The sequence below is a fragment of the Prionailurus viverrinus genome, chromosome X (assembly GCF_022837055.1).
Source record: "Prionailurus viverrinus isolate Anna chromosome X, UM_Priviv_1.0, whole genome shotgun sequence".
Lineage (NCBI taxonomy): Eukaryota > Metazoa > Chordata > Mammalia > Carnivora > Felidae > Prionailurus > Prionailurus viverrinus.
Window position 1 is genome coordinate 24230288 of NC_062579.1, and position 23045 is coordinate 24253332.

Here is a 23045-nt window from a genome sequence, read left to right on the forward strand (position 1 = left end):
CACACACACACACACACACACACACACACACACACACACACAGAAACTTCCAGGAATGCTTCCAACAAGCATTAGAAATGATGGATTAGAACTTCTCTTCCTCTGCCAGTTCAGACCTCAAAGCTTAGCCCCAACCAGACATGGTAACCAAACAATAAAACTGTCAAAAGGTTAAGAGAGGGAGAAGGAAGGGAACTTCATCTTTACAAAATGAACAGCTAAATACTCTAGTTTTCATTCTCTTGCATATTAACAAAGACACCACTGTTGCATCCACCCTGGTAACTATGGAACATTGTTGAAGAACCCATCCTGGGACCAGGGACTCCCACCTGCCTGCACTAGAAAGATGTACTTTTGCTCGATGTGGCCAATACTAGGGCCTTACTGCCGTCACTTCCCCTTGTATGATGTGACACATCTCAATACATTTCAAGTACCCTCACCTGCCCTGCATCTCACTGATGCCTACAGATATGATTTAATCATTTAATTCATGGTGGCCAAGAGTTGGAGGGTCTCTGTAGTGTCTCAGAGATTTGAACGGTCTTGGGGAGAATCTAAAATTCCTTTCTTATAACTGTTACTCTACTTGACGAGGGGACTTCACAGGTCTAGTACAAAATCTTACTCCTAGTGTATGAGACTTGGAGAACGTTTTTAAGGTTTAAAGGGTTTAATTATAAAGTTGATGATGGTATACACGTGTCTCAGTGTTTTCAGTAGGGTAACCATCTTTTACTGAGGCAGAGAAAGCCTTGGACCCACTGGAGCTGATGTGATTTCACCGAAAGGTAGAGGCAAAGCAGAGGTAATAGTGGGAAACAGGGGAACCAGGAAAGGAGATGGGTGGCATCCCTCCTAGTGTTTCTGACAATGAAGGGGACCCAAAAGGTGAGTAAGAATGTGAGAAGTGACAGCCTCCTTCCTTTCTTCAGCAACGATCGATGCAGATAAAGGCCATTTTCACAACAAATTAATCATTTTATCACAATTTAAATTAAACAAATAAATAGCGGTATGCCAAGATTAGATTTAGGCTGCAATTAACCCCATGCTTTTATCAAACTGCCTAGGTATGTCAAGTATTATTGAAATAGCTTTGGAACGTTTTAATCCAACTGTAGAGAGGCAAGTGAAGTTCAAATAATAAGTGTATAAATAACCTTCTATGTGAGTATTTGATATTTAAATATAGCCTTCAAAAATTTGAATGAAGATAAATGAATCACTGCTTGAGTCTGATTAATAGCATAAGCTTTGGAATCAGAGAGACCTAACTTTGAATATCCACTCTGACACGAACTAGCTTTATAGCTTTGGAAAAATTATTTAATCTTTTTATTATTAAGTAGGCTTCACGCCCAGCACAGAGCCCACCGCGAGGCTTGAACTCATGACCCCGAGATCAAGACCTGAGCTGAGATGAAAAGTTGGACGCCTAACCGACTGAGCCACCCAGGTGTCCCTATTTAATCTTTCCGACCCTTGATTTTCTCATCTGCAAAATGGAAATCGCAACAGAATTCATTCAAAAGATCTAATAGTGGCACTAATTCTATGACCTGTTGTATTCATTTCATTTCCCTCGGAGCAGACCCTGAGACAGGAGTTTGAGTACAAGTAGTTTCAAAAAGCTGTGGAGGAGGAAGGAAATGAAGAGCAATGGGAATAAAGTCTAGACAAGTCACGCCAATAAACAGGTTGTCACCGTGGGCAACTGTGGCTCAACCCACTGGAGACCTGTGGTTTGGAACATGCTCTGGAGCCGTCCTCCCCAGGAAGTGAAGAGGAGATATTTATCCATCGCCTCCTGTCCACCAGTGGTTGAGTGCCATTCCAGGGATGTTCTCTCCCCAGCATTTCCAACCTGCTCTACAAGCGGCTGAGCTTCTTGTGGAGAAAAGAGTGCCTGGGCAGAATCACAGGGACTTGAATTCAGAAGCCTTGGGGTTTATAGGAAGGACTAGTGCTGAGATGATATGAGCAGGGCACTCAGGGCAAATTTGACCCACCTGCCCCCTTTGGGTTTCTGTAAATAAAGTGTTAATGGATCACAACCATACCATTGTCCACGGCATTGCTGCTTTTAGTATGCAATGACAAAGTTGACTGCATGACTCACAAAACTCAAAATATTTACTATCCGGCTCTTTACAAAAAGTTGGTAGCACGACTGAGATTAGAATTTAGGCTTCTTGACCTCCAATGCAGCACTTTTGCAATTACACTGGAGACTTGCTCTCTCCAAAATTAATTACGGGAAGGGATGGTTTTACCAGTGTTTAATCAACTAGAAACCTCTATTAATGGGCACTTCTATGTGGCTATATATACCATGGTCATTCGTTTCATAGTTATTACCCTGGGATGTTTGAAGAACTCCAATATCCTGATTTGGAGTCTTCATATTAGTACGTTCTATATGCAGTTTATTTAAAAAAAATGCTAAATCGGGTATTTTGGAATGTAAATGTTCCCAGACCCAGCAGCTTGTGGATAAGAAAGGATTCACATTGACATTTACAACCAGATTTGCTGGCTCTTTGCCTCCATCTGCCACGCAGGCCTTCAGTCCCATGCAAAGTCCTGTCTACCTACATGTTTCTGAGAATCTCTAGGGGAGCTTTGTATACACATGGCTCTTCTCCCCCATGGTCTCCAAGCTGCTAGGCTTGGCCAATACTGCCAGGACTTAGTGTGCTGTCCACCTTCTTGAACGTTTAAGCTACAAAGTTCTTGAAACTCTGAAACTCTTGAGACGGGGTGGGCTGAAACATCACGGAGTTCCCTCTGGCCTCCACAGCACTGGATTGCACTCAAATTCCACTCCATGTCGCATGGAGGAAGACGGATGAACTTCTTCTTGTCACCATTCAGGCTTATGGTAGTAGTTCTCAAAGCGCAGTCCCAGGACCAGTAGCATTAGCATCACCTGGGGACTTTGGAGAGCTGCAAATGCTCAGGCCTCAACCCTGATCTACTGACTCAGTAATGCTGGAGTTGAAACCTAACAGTCTGTGCTTTAATGTGAAATGGGTGATTTTGTTAAATGTTTATTTATTTTTGAGAGAGAGAGAGAGAGAGAGAGAGAGAGAGAGAGAGAGAGAGAACACAGAGGAGGGGCCGAGAGAGGGAGACACAGGATCCAAAGCAGGCTCCAGGCTCTGAGCTGTCAGCACAGAGTCCCAAGCAGGGGTCAAACTTACAAACCTCAAGGTCATGACCTGAGCTGAAGTTGGATGCTTAACTGACTGAGCCACTCAGGCGCCCCTGAAATGGGTGATTTTAATGAAGGTAAAACTTGAGAACCAATGGCAGAGGACATTGGATACGGTCCAACATTTTTATCTCGGCTCCCCCCCCCCCCTTTCCCCGATGTAGTGGTTTGTGTGAAAAGATGGCCATGATAAAGTCTCCCATCCCTGTATGCACCCTCCTCTGCAATGACATTCCAGCTCTTGTTTCAAGAGGTGGTCTATCTCTCCACCCCCAGAATCTGAGCTGGCCTTACACCTTCTCTGCCAAGAGAATGGAACAAAAGTGCTGTTGTATGAATTCTAGAGTCTAGGGAGCAAGAGATCTTGTAGCTTCCACTCTCACCCTCTTGAAACACTGGCCTGAGAATGCCATATAATGAAGCCCAGTCCAGCCTACTGGAGGAGGAGAGGCCTTGTGAAGAACCAAGGTTCTCTAGCCAACAGCCAGCTGTCAGATATTTGAGCGAGTCCATTTTAGACCATCTAGCTCCTAATGAGATGCCACAGAACTGCACGCACAGCAAGGACCCCTATCAAGGCCTTCGGAATGACTATCTGGCTCATCACTACCCGAACTGCTGACCCAAAGAATCAGGAGCAAGTGAATACCTCTTGTTTTAAGCCATTACATTTGTGGTGTTTTTAGGTGGAGATAGGTAACTGATATACTCAGGTATCTAAGCAACAGTGTCTGCAAAAAAATGTTTTTCTCCAGCATGCCTATTTATCCTGTAAACTGAAACAATTTATACAGCTCAGGCAGGACCGCCTCATAATATTATATAATTTAAGTAGGCAGCCAGGAGGGAGTTTCGTTTAGTATTTTTTAAAAAGCGCTTTGGGCCTCAGTATCCACACACATCAAAAATATTCAGCCAGATGAAAATTTCAAAGATTATTCCAGGTTCAGAGTGCTATAGTTCTAAGAAATTCAAATAGAATAAAGTGATTTCTTCTACTCCCTAAGTAGAAAAAACACAGAAACCTACCTCACTTTTATTCCTCATACATCTAGGATTGAGTTAAATAACATTAACTACTGGCAAGCAGCTTCCATATCTAGAATTTCCATTAGCTTCTTGGACAGAGAGATAGCATAGGCACAGCAAAACAAGAACAAAAACAAAAACAAAAACAAAAACAAAAACAAAACAAAACAAAACAAAACACAGGCTTTGGAGCCTGACATACTTGGATTGGAATCCTGGCTCTGTTTCTTCCCAGCTGTGTGCTCTTAATTTAGCTCTTTCCCTCTCTAAGCCTTGGGATACTCACCTTATAAAAATTGTGTATACATGTATTTTGCAATTATTTTGAGGATACAGACATATATGTAAAGGTGAGTAGCACAACAATAGGAGTGCAATGGAAAAAACTTACTATGATGTAAGTTTTACATCACAGTATTACAACACAGTATATGAGATAATGTATTGTATTACAACACAGTACATGAGATAATAACCATATATATGAAGCATACTACAAATTAGATTTTCCTTTTTTATATTGTATTTATTCCAGATTATATTTCTGGAAGTCAGGAAGTCAGAAATATAAACAATTCTGAATTCTGATGTTGAGACCACCACATTAAAGAAAGAAGACTGTTTTCTGGGGCGCCTGGGTGGCTCAGTCAGTTGAGCGTCCGACTCCGGCTCAGGTCATGAGATCGCAGTTCATGAGTTCGAGCCCTGCATCGGGCTCTGTGCCGACAGCTCAGAGCCTGGAGCCTGCTTCGGATTCTATGTCTCCCTCTCTCTCTGCCCCTTCCCCGTTCATGCTCTGTCTCTCTCTGTCTCTCAAAAATGAATAAATGTTAAAAAAAATTTAAAGAAAGAAGAATGTTTTCTTTAAGAGCAGCTCTGGATCTACCAAACTCCCTACTGGTTCATTTCATTCAACATTTGTGCATTTAACACTTTTGCTTTAGGCCCAGTTCTGTGTCAGTTGGCTACAGGGGATGAAAAACAGCCCCTGCTTTGGGGAAAATTCCTCTCTCCTTCAGTTCTTCTCCAACTCTGACCCCAACTCCACCGGCTCTCACCAGTTGCTTGGGGCTTGAGGGCATTCCCAGACTCTCCCTACCAGCACCAACATGACTAGGGGTGGGGTAGTGGAGTGGGACTCTGCCTGCGGGGAGAAGGAAGTAGGGCTGGAGTTGGGAAAGACGCTGTCTCCCACTGCTTCTTCCTCATGTCTGTTCACCCTCTGTTCTGGTATCACCCGTCCGTCTGAAAGTCCTCCATGTTGTTCCACTTCAAGGCCTTTGCTCTGGCTGTTCTCTCTGCACCTACCAGAAGTTTCCCCCAGATACAGGCATGGCTCACATCCTCACTTCCGTCAGCTTATGATGTTCTCAAATGTTCTTAGGAGAAAAGCTTTCCTGCCCAAACTGCAGACAATCATGTCTTCATTCCTGCCCCCTTTCTCTCTTACCCTTCTCTCTTGTTCTCCTTGACTAGAGCTCTCCAACTCCAGGGCACACACTGAATCACGTGGGGATCCTATTAAAGTGCAGATTCTGATTCACTGGGTCTGGGGCAGGGCCCGAGATTCTGCATTCCTAACAAGTGCCCATTTGACATCAGTCTGTGGATTATACTCTGGAACACCTGACAGAATTGAGAAGGTATCTATTTTCTTTATTAGCTCATGATCGTTCTCTTCCAGAGTATAAGTTTCATGAATGGAGAGACTACCTTAGTCGATTTATTACCCTCAGCACCTAGTATGATGCACAATACATAAAAATTACCCAATAAATACTCATCAACTGAACAAATCACATATCTTGTTGGAAATCAAAACTGGAATTTGGAATGTATTTTCTACTGAAAACATTATTGCTACATTTAGGTACTTTATAGATTAAATAGATTCCTGTGCCCTGGCTTTAGAACCTTTCTACCATGTATAACATGGCTCAAGTAGGAGCATAAACCCATAATTATGTTCAGAGTTCAACAAGCTTATAAACGAATCATTGGAACCCAATCTTTTTATGGAGTTCCAGAGTGAGGCTGAACACAGCAGAGAAAGTTAGAAAACAGCTACCAATAAATGATTATATAGGAACAAACTATGCATATGTGCTGAGGGAACCAAAAACTATAGGTCATAAAAAGAAATAAACATGATATAATTACTGGAATATAAACCCTGATACAGCAATTTTAGTGTCCCAGATTGACAAACAAAACAAAACAAAACAAAACAGAAAAAGGAATGCTTGCACTTCTTTTTCAAGTTTCTAGTGTCATTAAATGTAACTCCGATGACTACTAAGAAACCCCAGGGGGCACATGAGACGCACTGTCCCCAGATTCTATGGCGTCTTTTAACCCAAACGCTATTTATGTCTTCTATGGAATTATCATCGTGCTACCCCTGGTGGTGGTATTTCCAGTGTGGTGTGTTTCTACTTGACATAAAATAAAAATCAACTTTACTTGAAGAATCAGTCACCATGCTTCAATACTTCAATCATTTGATCTGTGAAAAATAGACAAGGCAAAAAACAAAGAACTCCTCCCTCCCGAGATGTTTTTAGTTGTGCCTAATTATAGAACGGGTACAGCAAAATCTTCCGGCTCCCTTCCCCCGAGATGCAAAGCCAGCATTGACACGTGCCACGAGATGTGATGCATACCTTACACTAGCGAAAGAATAAGAAGTGAAATAAACTGGAAATATTCAGTAAACACAGAAGTCAAAGCTATGGCTAAATGAAGAGACGTTCCTTCCCAAGTCTGCTTGTGGCAGTCATGGTCTAGTTTTCTTCTTCTTGAACCACACATGGAGGAGCTCGCACAATTGCTGTCAAAAGGGACAGGGGGGAGATGCTAGGAGGATTCCCTGCGGTTTCAGCGATTTGTATCGGCATATTTGAAGAAAACTGTCTAAATGATATAGGATTCACGGCGACAGAATCCTCAGGTATTCAGTCTAAGCCTGTACTCAGGTATACTCCACCCCGATCCCCCCTTTTTGGGGTCAAGTGTGTTGACCCTTGGGGGGTCCATCCCTGCTGCCTGGAGCGTTGGTTGCTGATGGTATTGCTTACTAGGAATTGCTTTTGGCCCCAGAAAAACTCCTTCAAGGTCTCCCTTTCACCCCACTAGGCAGCCCAAAGCCGGACAATGACTGGCTCGTTCGGGAAGACAAAGGCCACCTCTCTCCCTGCAATTCAGGATGGCTCGCGGGGCCAGCCCAGCTCTAAGGCTCCCGTGGATGTGGCTGAGGCCTCTGTCGTGGTAAAATGATTAGCCTCGTTCGCGGTCTACTGCCTCTCTTTGTCATCAGTGTATCTCTGGAGAACACGCCCCAGTATATAGTTGTCATCGGGCCATCTGAATCAGAGTCTGTTCCCAAGGAACCTGCTCTAAGGCATTTTGCATAGTAAATAACACTAAGGTTTATTCCTATTTTCATAACTGCAGCAAATTTTTCCTTATATCCAGAGAGCACCTCACTGTTGTGCTTCTGAGCCAATCGCTATGGCCAAAGAGCATGTGATTCAGTGCACTTACCGGCTCCAACGGCGGTCAGTCTGGGAGCTGGGCCAGGCTGCTTTGCCTTGAGCTCTTGAAGTAAGTGGGTTACTGCCTTCCAATCAGAGCTCAGATCTTCAACCTTTCTCTGTAATAGAAAAGCACACATGTTATTTATTTGATTAACACCTTGAAGATTACTTAATTCATGATGTTATCAATTCGTTTTGCGGGTTCATTATTGTATTTCTATTGTGTTTTACTTTTAAATTAATTTTTCTGGGGAGAACTCCTTGCATAGGTATTATAATTATTTTAGCCAACCACCTTACAAATATTTATTGATTGTTGGCTGCATTCAGGATCTTGCTCCAGGCATAATTTCACTGAAAGGAAGTAGAATGCAAACCTTAATCAGAGGAAAACGAACACACAAACAAAACACGTTGTCATGTCAGCAACCGTCTTGACCCTCTCAAACAGTATCTGGTGCGACTACATAGGAGAATTATCCAGCATATATTAAAAGATATCATGATGTTCGGGTTCACCCCAGATACATTCTATTAGAGCCTCTTGAAGGGAGACGGTGTGGTTCACCTGGGGATATGACACTCAGAGTTCACTTCAAGGAAGGACACTTGTCCCGAGTGGTGGAAAAGGAGTCAGGGGTCCTTCAGGGACTGTCGCGGTTGCAGAGAGCCGCCTTGTGCAAGAGCATGCCCTTCTCAGGGCAGCCCTCATTCAAGGACTGATCAAGGGGATGGTATAAAGGGCCAGCCAATTTTTCTCAAAGCAGGACAATTTTGAAGGGTCATTTCAGCTCCAGAGCTCGCAGTGGAGTCACCGAGCCTGTATGTGGCCAGTAGTGTGCTGGTAAACGTTACACAACCGGCTCTCTGGAGAAAACAATCCTAATCTTTGTGTTTGCCAATTTCGGTGGTGTAAACGGCCCTATGCTAGCCAATTCCAAGTTACCGAGATGCCAAGGGGTTCACGAAATGCTGGAAAATTTGACAATAGTCCCTCATGAGCAGGTGCAGGCTGGCTCCAGTACACCGGTGGTCAGCCATATGGTTATTTAGTACCCTCAAACTGTGAACAGAAGGCACACGTGTTGGTTCTGGGCTGAGGCTTTTACAAGATGGGTGAGGCTTCTCTACCCTGTCTACTGCTGTGAGAGCATCAGAGTCCCCTGGAGGCTTTGGGGCCCCAAGGTAGTTGGGTCCCAGCTCCAGAGTTCTAGACTCTGCAGATCTTGGGTGGGACCCGAGAATCTGCCTTTCTAAGAGTGTTCTAATGGATGCTGATGCTGATTGTCTGAAACCAAAGCCTAGGGTGATCATTCTACCTAATGAGTTATCTAAGCATCTACAATGGACTAGGTAGATAAGCACCATCCTTGAAAGAAATACAAAAACAGGCCCTTAACTCATTGTCTATGCGACTTAATTCTCTTAAGAAATCCCATTTGAGAAAATCTGCCAAGGGAATAAATACTAAAACAAAGACTAAAAATTCATCACTTCCTAACGTATATCATCTATGCTCTGATGGTTCTTCATGTCTATTTTACCCGACCTGAGAGCAAATCAGGGCTTTCAGTTTTGTTTTGTTTTGTTTTGTTTTGAGTCCACAGTTCATGTTGTTAAACATTCGCTATCTCATCAGCGAATGTAACTCTTTATTTATTAAAATACAAGCCTTGAATCCAAAAGCAAACAAATCATGCCTCTGATCAGTGAGGAAACTACCACCGAAAGTCATGACACGTGGAAGATGTTTTTCCATTCTGACCTCAGAGCTAAACGCTGAGAATTAAATATGAAAAAAGGCTAATGAATTAAAACATATGTGGTCTCCTGATTCCCCTGCAAAGTTGCAGTGACTTCACAAGGACAGAATATTAAGAAAAACCACGTCGATAGCAAAAGGGAGCAATAAATAATAGGGAGGAGACAATAAACATAAAAGCAGATATTTAGAAAATGTATGGCCTTGGTCATTTATGGCAGGGATAACAGGGCAACATATGGCGAAGTCTCATCATACACCATTTAACTTATAGAAAGTCACCTATATGTGCTGAGATAAAGAGAGTGAGAGATTACAGACTGACTCAAATACTGCTGGGATCTGCCCCCTCTTTCACTCAATAAGCATATGGTTGCAGAGTGGCCAAGGAGAGATGGGGGTTTTCTATGGCTACCGTTGCCTTAGGCGCCACTCTCTTCTCACAGTATAAGCATCTCACTGCCTTTAGTTGGCTTCTGATATTTAAAGATAATATCTTTTATCTGACAACCTGGCTTCTAAAAGCAAATTAACGACTTGACCTGGCTCCTAACTGAATGAACAGTGATCTGTGTTCCACTTCATAGTCCATGTGCATCAGCGTATAACAAAACAGAACAGCAATTGATACTTACAATGATGCCCCTGAAAATAAAGAAAAGTTTTAAATTCCATTGTGTTTTAGAATCAGAAGTCCTGGGTTTCAGGCTTAACTCATTACTACAGCTTATGTGATCCTTGGCCAATCAGATAGGTCACTCAGATTTATCGTCCTTGAAACGTGGATATAACACTACCACCTAACTCATAGCTTTGTTGGAGAAACTAAATGAGATATTTTATGAGAAAAGAACTCTGTGAACTGCAAAATGCTATAAAATTGTTGGCTACTTATTAATGAGGCAAAGCAAAAGATGGTCAATAAAAATTTTCATTAAAATATTAAAATAAAAATATTTCAATGCTTAAAGGACTAGATTTTGGCTATCCTAAAAATAACATGTATATATATTCAGTTCCCTTTCATTAATACATACATTCTGCACAGTCCTTTCATTTATTCGAACGTTATCTTGGCCACTGTTATTCCCAGATGGGTAAATGTGGTACTATAATTTCAAATGCAGAAATTAAAAAAAAATTAAGCAGCACCCCCAATGTACCACAAACATCTGGGGATAGTGCATACTGTCGGAAACGCAGTAAGCTCAGAATTGTATATTCCCCAAACTTTCATAACGACTAGCAAATAATATCACATGAGAAGGCTAGAGATTTTGATTCCGCTGTTCACGGAAACACTCTCACAACTTCTTCAACCATCTCCCGGACTTCAGAGTTGAATTCGATTATTTACATATGATGGCAGTTTCGGTTGCTTGGTTGGTTTGGTTTTGCCTTTTGGTACTCTGGCAAGTGCCCGGATCTTCTACCCTCTCATCTTTGCTCTGAGGACGTAAACTTCTTTGAGGCAGCAAAAGATGTTTGGCTGCAGCAAGTAATGTGGTCTTTACCACATAACATGCTTGAAGCAGTACTCGAGACATATATAAAAGGTAACGATTTCCTCATCTTGTTAGTAATCGTGAACCAAATTTAAGGGTATAAAATAGATGTCTAAATGTTGACATCTTTAAATATAAAATCAGTGGACTAATAGCTATTGAGTCCTGTTCTTTTTTTTTTAAGTTTACTTATTTATTTTGACAGAAAGAGAGAGAGAGAGAGAGAGAGAGAGAGAGAGAGAGAGAATGTGCGCACTCAAGCAGGGGAAGGGCAGAGACAAAATCCCAACCTGGCTCTGTGTGGTTAGCCCAGAGCCCCATGTGGGGCTTGAACTCACAAAGAGTGAGATCATGACTTGAGACGAAGTCAAGAGCCGGATGTTTAATCGACTGAGCCACCCAGGTGCCCCTCAAGTCCTGTTCATGATTAGATTTCCAGAATTTAAACATTTTGAAGATGCTAGGTAAATTGCAGATCTCAGGCTTTCCCCACAACTGCAGCAGATTCCTATTTTACCCAAAGGGAGAAACTTTGAGAGCATCTTTTAAAAATGGTAAACTGAGTTCCATCAGAGGGGGCTTTTGCAGCTGAGCATTGCTTTCCATTGTATATAAGTTGCTTGGAAATAGTCACTAATGTTAAGACAATTGTATCAATGTGAAATTTATTCTTTATGAAGAGGAGAAATTAATTACAAGAAAACATGATTTATGAATATAGTTTTCCTTTTTTATTTTAAAACAGAATATAGTTTTAAACTCTATGTGAGTTTGGGATTTTCAAAGTTTAAAAATCTTATATCTTTCTCCTCTGTCAATAGTTGGCAGGAGATTAATATCTGCTACATAAATAAATGAATCCACCCATGGCTCTATATACACAGACATGCATGTGAATGTTGTAATTGAAACATCTATGTCTCTTTGTCTCTTTATAAATGTAGTTAGTACAGTTGAGGGTCAGGGGTGAAATTCAAATCTCTCAATGCTTGCCCAGTTCCAGCATCATCTACTAAGTAAGACTAACTTGAGACTTTCCCTCCAAATATTTCCTCAGAAAAGTGTTGACTCCAATTCAATCCTCAGAATGTCTTTTCTGTCCCATTTTTTTTTTATTTTGAACAACAACAACAACAACAACAACAACAACAACAACAACAAAAAACCCTTGCATAGTGGCCGGCAGGAACCTCAAGAGATGGGAATCTGGGATGCTTATAGAAGTCATCTGACAGAATTGGTTAATGATAATTTTTAAAAGGTGAAGGTTGGTAAACCATGATCAATTATTCCTAGGGTATACCCTCACACTTACCAGTGGTGAAGGCCATTGTAAACAAGTCTTGTAAAGACAGTTTAGAAAAGCAAACGAATAAGTGACTCTGATGAGGTGATCAATAATACGTATCTAAGAAAAATGAAAAGATTCTCTTTCCTAATATATTGTGAATGGGCAGTGAGCTTGGGGATAAAGCTTATAGCGATAACATTGAGGAATTAAAAAATGGCCCTTCTGGTAGTTGGCAGCTAGCTAGGCGTGATGACCCCAACTGAACATGAAGAGCAGTCACAGAAAACAAATTAGACAGACACGACGCCATCCCAGCGCCATGTTTGAACAATACAGAGATGAGGCCACTCTGCCACCACGAAAAGGACTAATAAAAAGCACTGTTACTTCTTCAACAGGGACAGCTCTGCCCTACTTCAATCACCTCACCTTCTAGATGAAAATTATTAAAGATACACAGTCATCACATTAACTCTGTTGACGGCATCTAATCCAAATGGCTTCCAATTCCCTAATTCCTCTTTAGAATCATCTCGCCAGCCAAATCCTGTAAGCAGCTCTCTCTAACCCTCTTTTACTGAGATGCCCCACTGTCTCCCTGGGGCGATCTCTTCCTTGCTGCAGTCAGCTAAAAATCCGAACATTTTGATTATAGGTATGTTCCTAGTAGTCTTTGGGCAGAGAGCTATAATAGCATCATACAGGAATTCAGACAGTACACATACCTTACAAGGAAGATGGTGAGCTCTAGAATTCTGGAATATGCATATGAATGGTGTGATGCACTTGTTTCATAAAATATAAATATGACAAACAGCACTTCTAAAAAGTGTGTTATTTTATAAAATGAGATTTAAAATATGGAAGTACTGCTCAATTAAGAAATGAAATATAATTAGACATTTGCAATCTCATCCACATTCTTAAATGTTTATAAGTTGCTCAAAATCCATTATAGATTTTATTTTCCAAATGGGAAAGTGGGGCTCTCCTTATTTCCAAGCATATGTAATTAGCATTTATTCAACTTCTCACAGCCTAAAACTTTTCCTTGGGTGTAAAGCTAACTTATGTTTAAAAAAATTAAATTCTCCTATTCTTCTATTAATAAATTTAAAAATCTCTCAGTAATTCTTTCCTCAGCTTTTTCTATTAGTACTGACATGGAAATTGTGCTCACTAAATGAGTGAGTCAAAACGGACCTATTCATTTGGGGGGAGGGGAGGCAGAATTATGATTCTTATGTCTCTTTTGATTCCTGATGTTATAAAAAATTGCACCAGGTAAATGAGATCATATGTCTGACAAAGGATTCATAAAAGCCAGATGTTGTTATAAGTGTGATATTTAATTAGGCAACATTTTGACCAACAAGGCACCACTCAACATGCTATACCAAATAAAAATCTTCAGACGCACATCTGTTGTAAGTAATATATTAAACATTATCCAGCAAAAAAAATAAACCCTAAGGAAGTTCTTGGAAATGTTAAGATATTGATTTTAGTGATAGAACAAACTTGTTGGGGAAGAAAAACAAGCTTAATCTAGTTAATTAAAAACAAAACAGCTGGGAGAATGAAACATCCCTGGTTGTGATTGACTTTAATCGAAAATGACTAATGATGCTGTCATTTTGCAGCTGATATTTGAGGAAATGATGCTTGGAAGATTCTAATTGCCCTCTTGACCATTTGTCTACAGCAACTATTTTGTGTTAAAGGTTGGGGTGGAGCACTTTGACCAAATACAGAAGACCCCTAAGGCTTTACTTTTTCTGTTACAGTAAAAAAGAATTCAAGAATATTAACAAAATATGTTATTAGATTCATGTTAACCAGATTTTTTGAATAATCTAGGTAGCAAAGCAAACCAGCTAGTTTCATCTCATCACCTCAGCAAGGAACCAAGACATTTAAAATTCCATTAATGCTCCCAGTTCTAATATATGGAAGGTGATATAAGGATTTCAAAATATACACATTTTAAAAGTTTTAACAGAAAGTGTAGTGCTCCACGTGGAGTTCAAGAATGAGAACCCATTAAAGAAGATGTCTTGCAACTGCTTTAGTTCAAAAGAGAGTTATGAACACTTTAAAAACCAAAAAAAAATTAAAAACAAACAAAAAATAGAGTTGTTTTTTTTTTGGTAGTTGTCAATATTGTTGTTACTGATGGCAGCTGTTATTACTGCTTTTAAACTGCAAAATTATTCTGTGGAAAGTGGAACATATTAAAAAAGATCCTATCAACAGCATTATCATAAAATATTATTAGCAAAGGGATAACTTAAGTAAAATGTTTAACAATTCATCTAATTTATCTGACCAATTTTCAATAATTTCTGAAGATGAAGGAACCAGATGCAAATCAAATGAAATAAAACTGTGTGTGTGTGTGCATGGGTGTGCATGGATGCGTGTGTGTGGGGGGGGGGAGAGAAAGAAGAGACGGAAAGCAAAACCATGATGCTTATTTCTTCAATCATATTCTTCTAAAAATTTTCAGCATTGTCGCCTCAGAGATCCGTGCTATGTTTATGTCGTTAGTAGAAGTGTCACGTAATATATGTTCTATCTTTAACAGGAAATTCTCAAAGACAATAAGGAAGAAGTGGGTTAGTCAGGGATGAGAAAAAGAAAAACTAAAAATTTAGTATCTTTGAAAATTAAAGAAATCCTAGTGAGGTTGATGAAGTGAAGGAAAGGGTGGGGGGTAGTGAACAGCGATGAGCCCAGGTCCCAAAGAGAAATTTGGAAGGTGAGCTTAGGAGCTGAACAGAATCATTCTTTGCTGTGTCCTCAATTAGAAGGTCTGCAACCAGAGGACATACTAACTGTGCATTTAAGTATTAGAGCTTATATGTATACCATGAAGAAGTTTCATTTTCTTTTTTAAGAATGTCACTTTCTTCTTAACTGTTACTATTTCCAAAAGAAATTTCCCCCACACGCAAAACCAAACTTTTTTCCTGAAAATGTGCTGCCGGCTACTCAGACTCCTTTCTCTTCCATTAAGGAGTGCGAAACCCCAAAGTTAAGGAGAAAAAAGCATTAAGGAGTAGCACGATTGTTAAAATTTGTATATATACAATGAAAATTGAAAGAGGCTTTGTTTATGGAGTCAGAGCAATGGACCACCCTTCAGAAAAATCGTCTCGCAACCTTTATAAAGCAGTTTTTGATCCATGCAGAGATGTAAATAGTCCCTCCAGTTTGTTGCCTTGTACTGCTGGGTTCTGTATTCCGAACTATGAAGGGGTTTTTGAGCCTCCAACATTTCTGGCTACTACAACCCCCGGCTCATCTCCAGGTGTTTCCAAGGTCATGGTCCATGTCAAAAGTTGCATGTGAATCAACTATTTCTCTACGCCCCACTCTCCCAAGTCAATCTTTCCCTTTTGACTCTTGATTACCAGCTTGATGTACTGATTCTTCTCCAAACCCAAGGGACAAATGGTAGAACAGGGGTGGGTTTTCACTTAAGTTCCGCTTCTCCCAAATAAGCTGACTTAAAAGGAAATGGGAAAGGAGAGAGAGAAAAGAAGGAAAGAGAGGGCTGACTCTATAAAGTGGTTTTAAGGAATGCAGATGAGAAGGAAAGTTAGCATCTTCCTGTTCTTTCTTTCCTTTCAGAAAGGTAACTCCCCTTTTACATCACTAATGCGAAGGCAGAAAGCAGGTAATGTTCATTCAGACAGTTCTGGTCTCCCAGTGGCCCAGGAGTTGAAGGCTTGAGTGGGAGGTGCGATAAGTTAGCATCAACAGCTTGGATTGTTTACATATGATGAAAAAAAAAAATTCTCATCGGCTTTCAATTAAGAATTTTCCCTCCGTTTTTGTTTTGTTTTGCTTTGTTTTTTGCAAAGGCACAAAAATAAAAGAAAATTGTGCCAAACCCGGCACGGAGTCTTTGACTATCAAACAAGAGTAGACAGAGCAGACCTATGGAATGGTCCGTTTATTTGTTTCACTGCTTGCTACCAGAGTCCCTCTGATAACGAAGGAAAGGGTCTGCTTAGGGAGTGGCTTTCTGGAGAGTGTACATTTCCAGCAGAAACACTGGAAATTTGCTGCTTTCCGGGCCTTCGCCAGCTCTCCATTCTAAATACTGGACACACTGTTACCTCGTGAATACTGTCATACCAGGCTTGGAATTGGATGCAAATTATTATTATTGTTTTGGATGTAAGGAATGGTGACAATGTATTCCTGAATAAATGTCTATCGGTATCTACACACAAATCTGTGCCTTTTAGTATCTGGTGATTGGACATATGTTTCAGCTAAAACTTTACATTTACCTAAGGAAAAGGCCCTTGTAAACTGTAAGAAAAACAAACAATTTTTAGAAATGAAGCTTGGGCCACACAGAAGCGGTGACCTTAGAGACAGAGTCTAAGTCATGGTAATGTTGTTTGCAAGGACAAACTAGTTCTGTATAATGAGGTTATTGACCTGCACTGCTTTAGAGCAGTTTTAAACATGAGGGTGAGGCTCACTGAATCTCAGCCTGCAATGTTAGCTAGAGAAACCAGGACTGATCAATAAACAGCCACCATTACAGGCTCTCAGGAACCTTCATCATAATGGGAGCCATTGTAATTTTGGTCAGGTAGAGAAAATAAGGTAACCTATACCTACCGTCTATTTATCACTGGACTCTCATTTGCAAATGGAAGCCATTGATTAGCCATTGTTTTTGGCTTTCCATTTCTCTCCTCACGTAATAGCCTGCGAATAAATGCGTCCTAGACTTCGAAACGTACGTGAGGAAAGGAAAGAAGTAGAAAGCTTTCTCCCAGGCCTGTTTTTTACCAAAGAGAGAAGCAATTACATGACATTTCACTAAAGATTCTTGACCCAATAAAGTACTAAAGCCCAAATGCCAATTTTCCTCTTTCATACGAAAAGAGTGTAACAGAGAAAAGAAAGGTCATGGACCATATTGTGATTCTTTACAGCTGGTGGAGACAGACAGTATGATGCAGTAGCTTGATTTGAATTAAGCCAAACAATATGAAAAGCATCAAGGCTGGCAAGCAAAGCAATAAAGCCTAAAGAATTTAATCTACCTTGAAGGTGGGACTACTTTCTGTATGGATGGCAGCACACCGGGACAGAAATGAGTCCTTTAATGCAATGACTCGTTAATAGCCTTAAGATCACAATATATAAATAGGATATGTTGATCAAAAAGACAGCTCAGCCTCTGCAGTTGCGGCATGGGCGATATTTCTTTACAAGTTATTTCATTGATTATAAATAGACCACGTCAGTGGCAAATGTACAACAGGGGAGGCATAACCCATTATGAGGTAATGGATATCGCTTCATTACCTTCACTGGCTGAGCGGCTGGTTTTTCCTTGTACAAATGCTGCCCTTTAGACAAAATCCCTTCCACATCCGGCTGTTTAGCTTGAACTGCTACTTCAATTTCCTGGGGAAAAGAACACATACAGTGCAGATGAACTTCACAGTTAGCAATAAAATTACTAAATTTAAATATACCCTTGGAGACTCCACATGTATTGCAGACCAATTTCTGCATGGTACATGGTGGCACACAAAGGTAGCTTCAGCGCCGAGGAAAGAAAGAGAGGCCTTTGGGAAATGTACTAACATTGAAAATATTTATCTGAAATCTTCTCGAATCATATCCTAGTACTATTCAATAGAAACACAGACAGTAGCTTTGGTTTTCAAAATCACTCGAATGCAATGAGAAATATGATTTATGAATACGATTAACATGGATAAGTGCTATTGTTAACTTCAGTAATCTCTGTAATCCTAATGTTCATTTTACTTTGCAGACTCCTTATTTTAACAGGATTCTCTTGGGCTTTGGATCCAAAATTTCGTTTCAAAATAAAACCAAATAATTCTTCCCACATCACTGTCAAGATTAAGTTTCTTTCCAAAGAGTAAACACTTAAAGCTCAATGTCAAGGCTTATTAATTATTAAGCAGTCAAATTAAAAAGGCCATGTGAGGAATGATTTAATTATTAAAAAAAAAAAACTTGTTTGTTTCCCTTAATCTAGAGAAGACTGAAGAAGGACCAAACAAACAAAAACCTCTTTAGATATGACTATAAAGTGTTCTGTTATTGGCCGCTGTCTAGCTCGCTTGAAGAGAGAACAAAAGAAATGTGCATAAATTGAAGCTGAAGGAAGTGAAGTTAAATATTACAGAAGACTTTTTGGATGGAACACTTGTTAAACACCAGGATGGAATATCGATTAATCAATGTCAGGCGTCAGTCAGGGCCTGGGCAATCTTCCCCAGATAGCAACTCCTGATTAACCCATATCTCCCTTCCTCCCTCTCCTACCCTGTCGCCTCCCAGCACTGCTGTGTGTACGTGTCTTCGTGTCATTGCTTCCTTTATATACTCTGTTTGTATCTTTCTCTCTCAGCCCATCAGAACAGGGGGTCCTCTGAATCCAAATTACTGTAACTTATATGGCACAGGATGGTGTCTTGCCATGTATGGGTGTTTAGCACACCCTCTTGAAAAGGATTATTTCTTTGGTTCTTATTATAATAAATACCAGTGGAAGGTGGACATTAAGACTAACCCCGTGCATTAACGGGTATGTGTGCAACACACATACTTACACACACGCACACACACATGCACACCACCTTCAGGAACAATAATTATAGAAGAAATAAAACCTTACAAGAACTTTCTTATGACAAAAATGGAACAACATTCCATGCTCATGGATTAGAAGAATAAATACTGTTAAAATGTCAATACTACCCAAAGCTATCTACACATTCAATGTAATCCCAATCAAAATTGCACCAGCATTCTTCTCAAAGCTAGAACAAGCAATCCTAAAATTTGAACGGAACCACAAAAGACCCTGAAGAGCCAAAGTAATATTGAAGAAGACCAAAGCGGGAGGCATCACAATCCCAGACTTCAACCTCTACTACAAAGCTGTCATCATCAAGACAGCATGGTATTGGCACAAAAACAGACACATAGACCAGTGGAATAGAATAGAGACTCCAGAATTGGACCCACAAATGTATGGCCAACTCATCTTTGACAAAGCAGAAAAGAGTATCCAATGGAAAAAAGACAGTCTCTTTAACAAATGGTGCTGGGAGAACTGGACAGCAGCATGCAGAAGGTTGAAACTAGACCACTTTCTCACACCATTCACAAAAATAAACTCAAAATGGATAAAGGACCTGAATGTGAAACAGGAAACCATCAAAACCCTAGAGGAAGAAGCAGGAAAAAACCTCTCTGACCTCAGCCACACCAATTTCTTACTTGACACATCTCCAAAGGTAAGGGAATTCAAAGCAAAAATGAACTATTGGGACCTCATGAAGATAAAAAGCTTCTGCACTGCAAAGGAAACAATCAACAAAACTCAAAGGCAACCAACGGAATGGGAAAAGATATTTGGAAATGACATATCAGACGAAGGGCTAGTATCCAAATTCTATAAAGAACTCACCAAACTCCACACCCGGAAAACAAATAATCCAGTAAAGAAATGGGCAGGTAGACATGAATAGACGCTTTTCTAAAGCAGACATCCGGGCGGCCATGGCACATGGCACATGAAAAGATGCTCAAGGTCACTCCTCATCAGGGAAATACAAATCAAAACCACACTGAGATATCACCTCACGCTGGTCAAAGTGGCTAAAATGAACAAATCAGGAGACTACAGATGCTGGCGAGGATGTGGAGAAACGGGAACCCTCTTGCCCTGTGGATGGGAATGCAAACTGGTACAGCCTCTCTGGAAAACAGTGTGGAGGTTCCCCAGAAAATTAAAAATAGACCTACCCTATGACCCAGCAATAGCACTGCTAGGAATTTACCCAAGGGATACAGGAGTACTGATGCATAGGGGCACGTGTACCCCAATGTTTAAAGCAGCACTTTCAACAATAGCCAAACTATGGAAAGAGCCTAAATGTCCATCAAGTGATGAATGGGTAAAGAAATTGTGGTTTATATACACAATGGAGTACCACGTGGCAATGAGAAAGAATGCAAACTTGTAACAAGTCCAAATTCAGAGCATACTTTGTGAGAATTGGGCATTTCTTCCTTTAAAACTGTTTATAAGTATCTGTCTTTCTCTGTACAACTTATTTCACTTAGCATCACACTCTCCAGTTCCATCCACGTTGCTACGAAAGGCCAGATTTCATTCTTTCTCATTGCCACGTAGTACTCCATTGTGTATATAAACCACAATTTCTTTACCCATTCATCAGTTGATGGATATTTAGACTGTTTCCCTAATTTGGCTATTGTTGTAAGTGCCATATGTTTTCACACCTATGTGGACCCTGAGAAACTTAACAGAAGACCAAGGGGGAGGGGAAGAAAAAAAAAGTTAGAGAGGGAGGGAGGCAAACCATAAGAGACTCTAAAAAACTGAGAAGAAACTGAGGGTTGATGGGGGGGTGGGGGAGAGGGGAAAGTGGGTGATGGGCATGGAGGAGGGCACCTGTTGGGATGAGCGCTGCGTGTTGTACGGAGACCAATTTGACAATAAATTTCACATTAAGAAAGGTAAAATAAAAATAAAAATAAATCTCAAAGAAAGCCTGTTTATAAGTGCATCCAGTATAAATTCGAGACCTTCAGAAAATGATCACAGGTAGTCAATAATTTTACCAATGGTTTGGGCCTGCAGCCAAATGATGAACACTACCATCTTTCTCTCCCCGCTCCTCTTCTTCGACCCCAAATAAATTGTTCCAAAGATCACAAAGCATTGAGGCTACTCTTCAGGAGGCACTGGCAAATCGAGTTAGGAGACTGCCTCTTATATTACAAGGAATTCCCTTCGGCACCAAACACGTTTTAATTCATGAAATTTTCATTGGCAAATGAACAGAAAGAGCGGCAAGGCTGACATTAAGGCCGCCCAGATACTACTTTAGAGCTGAATGTGAAGCCAGCGCTTGCTAGACGGACTGAGGAAAAGTTGGCCTGCCTTGTGAAATGTCCCTGTTTTGCACCCGCAGGAGGTAAGATAGCCCCTCTTCAGGCCACCGAGTTAGCCCCAGATTTAGTCCTCTGATGAATGAGCACTGCAAAGTCACATCATTTCCCTTTATAGAAATGTTTCCTATTAGCATGTCCTTCTCTCATCACTAATGTCATCTCTTCGTCCTTCGATGAAATAATGAAGAGTTTAAGCACCTGGATGAGACGTACCCTTGGTCCTAGAGACACAGAGCAATGGGGAAAGAATCATGGGCAGCTCTCAATTCTTTGCTGTTATGTCTTGGCAATGTTTTGGAAAGTGTGATCTCTAATCACACGCACCTTTGATAAGTCCCTTCAGAAAGAGCATTTTGAAAATAAAACTCTACACTTTCCCTCACGACATTTATATGCAGTGTGAATTTACTAGTGAAAAGGTAGGTCCGTTATTCAGGGTCAAATATTATTGCTGGAAGGGTCAACTGTACTAAATCCAATTACATTCACTTAAAATATTCTTTAGTATATTTTTCTTCAGTTAGTATGAGAAATATACACTATAAGAAGCTGAAAATCATCTTGAAAAATGGAAGAATAAGTGAATGAAACTAAAACATTTTGATATCTGCATTTTAAAGCTTGAAACGGAAAAATGGAAAGCAGAGCAAAGCAAACAAATCCCAGCCGAAGCATAGGACTCCGCGAAAATAAAAAAACGCTGCTAAAATCCTTTGCTGTGCTGAAAATGTCAAGCAACTGCTATAATGATATTAACTGCTATAACAATATTTATAAACCAGAGCTGCTAACAGTTTACTATGTGTCAAACACTGGGTGTTTCATATAGTTTTTCCCTTCCACTTAACAATACTACAAGAAGGTATTATCTAATTTTACAGGTGCTGAAACTGAGCGAGACTGGGTCAACTTTCTGAAACTACATAGTTTGCAAAAGGCAGAGTTGAGACGACAACCAGGAAACGACTGCCACTAAACGTCCACTATACCCCTTACTCTTTTGTATGTAGTGCGTGTGTGTGCGTGTGCTAAAATTGGTAGCCATATTTCTTAATCCCGTGTTATTTTTTTTTCTCTTCCTCTTTAACTCTAATACATTTTGCAACATCCTTCCAGGGCGTGAGAGAAAATCTGGTCTCTTTCCATAGAAAAGAAATAAATTCTTACACAGCCTTTAAAAAATCACACCAAGGATGTCTCTTTGTGGATTTATGATTGCCAAACTGATGATATCCAGGTCAGAGAATTGGTTTGAGTAAACCTTTTATCTCACAAATGGCCTTACATCTTTGTATGATTTAAGGTAAGGTGAAGGAGGTCACCACTAAAATGGAAACATAGCTAATTATAGCGGCCAGTTTTTCTAAGTAGAAAGTGTTCGACTTGAAAGAACATTCAGACAAGAAAGTCTGCATAGATTTTCCACCAAAAAAAAAAAAAAAAAACCAAAAAACCCCAAACCCCATAACGTCACCTCTAATAATAGCACCTTACTTTTCCATTTAGGTTTTCTCCCCTGCCTTATTCTTAACCAGGAGTTAAGGCCCTTGTGATGTGACCAGAGTTTTATTTTCATCATTTCACAGTATTGGCGGTTCACTACAATCTCATGCATAATTTTAAGGAAATAATCTGTATTGATTAGAGAATAGGGAATAATCCTTCCTTAATAGTCACTAGGACAAGATCATGGTGTATT

At 40.3% G+C, this 23045-nt stretch overlaps 1 protein-coding gene across 13 annotated transcripts in view; it reads right to left on the reverse strand.

Moving 5' to 3' along the window:
• The window catches only part of DMD (dystrophin), a 2022811-nt gene that overhangs the window by 668823 nt on the left and 1330943 nt on the right, over positions 1-23045 (reverse strand). For all 13 annotated transcript variants that reach the window (XM_047843142.1, XM_047843144.1, XM_047843153.1 and 10 more), the window contains 2 exons: positions 17684-17785; positions 7793-7901 (listed from right to left, as the gene is read on the reverse strand). In XM_047843142.1, the coding sequence (XP_047699098.1) occupies positions 7793-7901; positions 17684-17785 (211 nt within the window). The remainder of the gene's footprint in view (positions 1-7792; positions 7902-17683; positions 17786-23045) is intronic.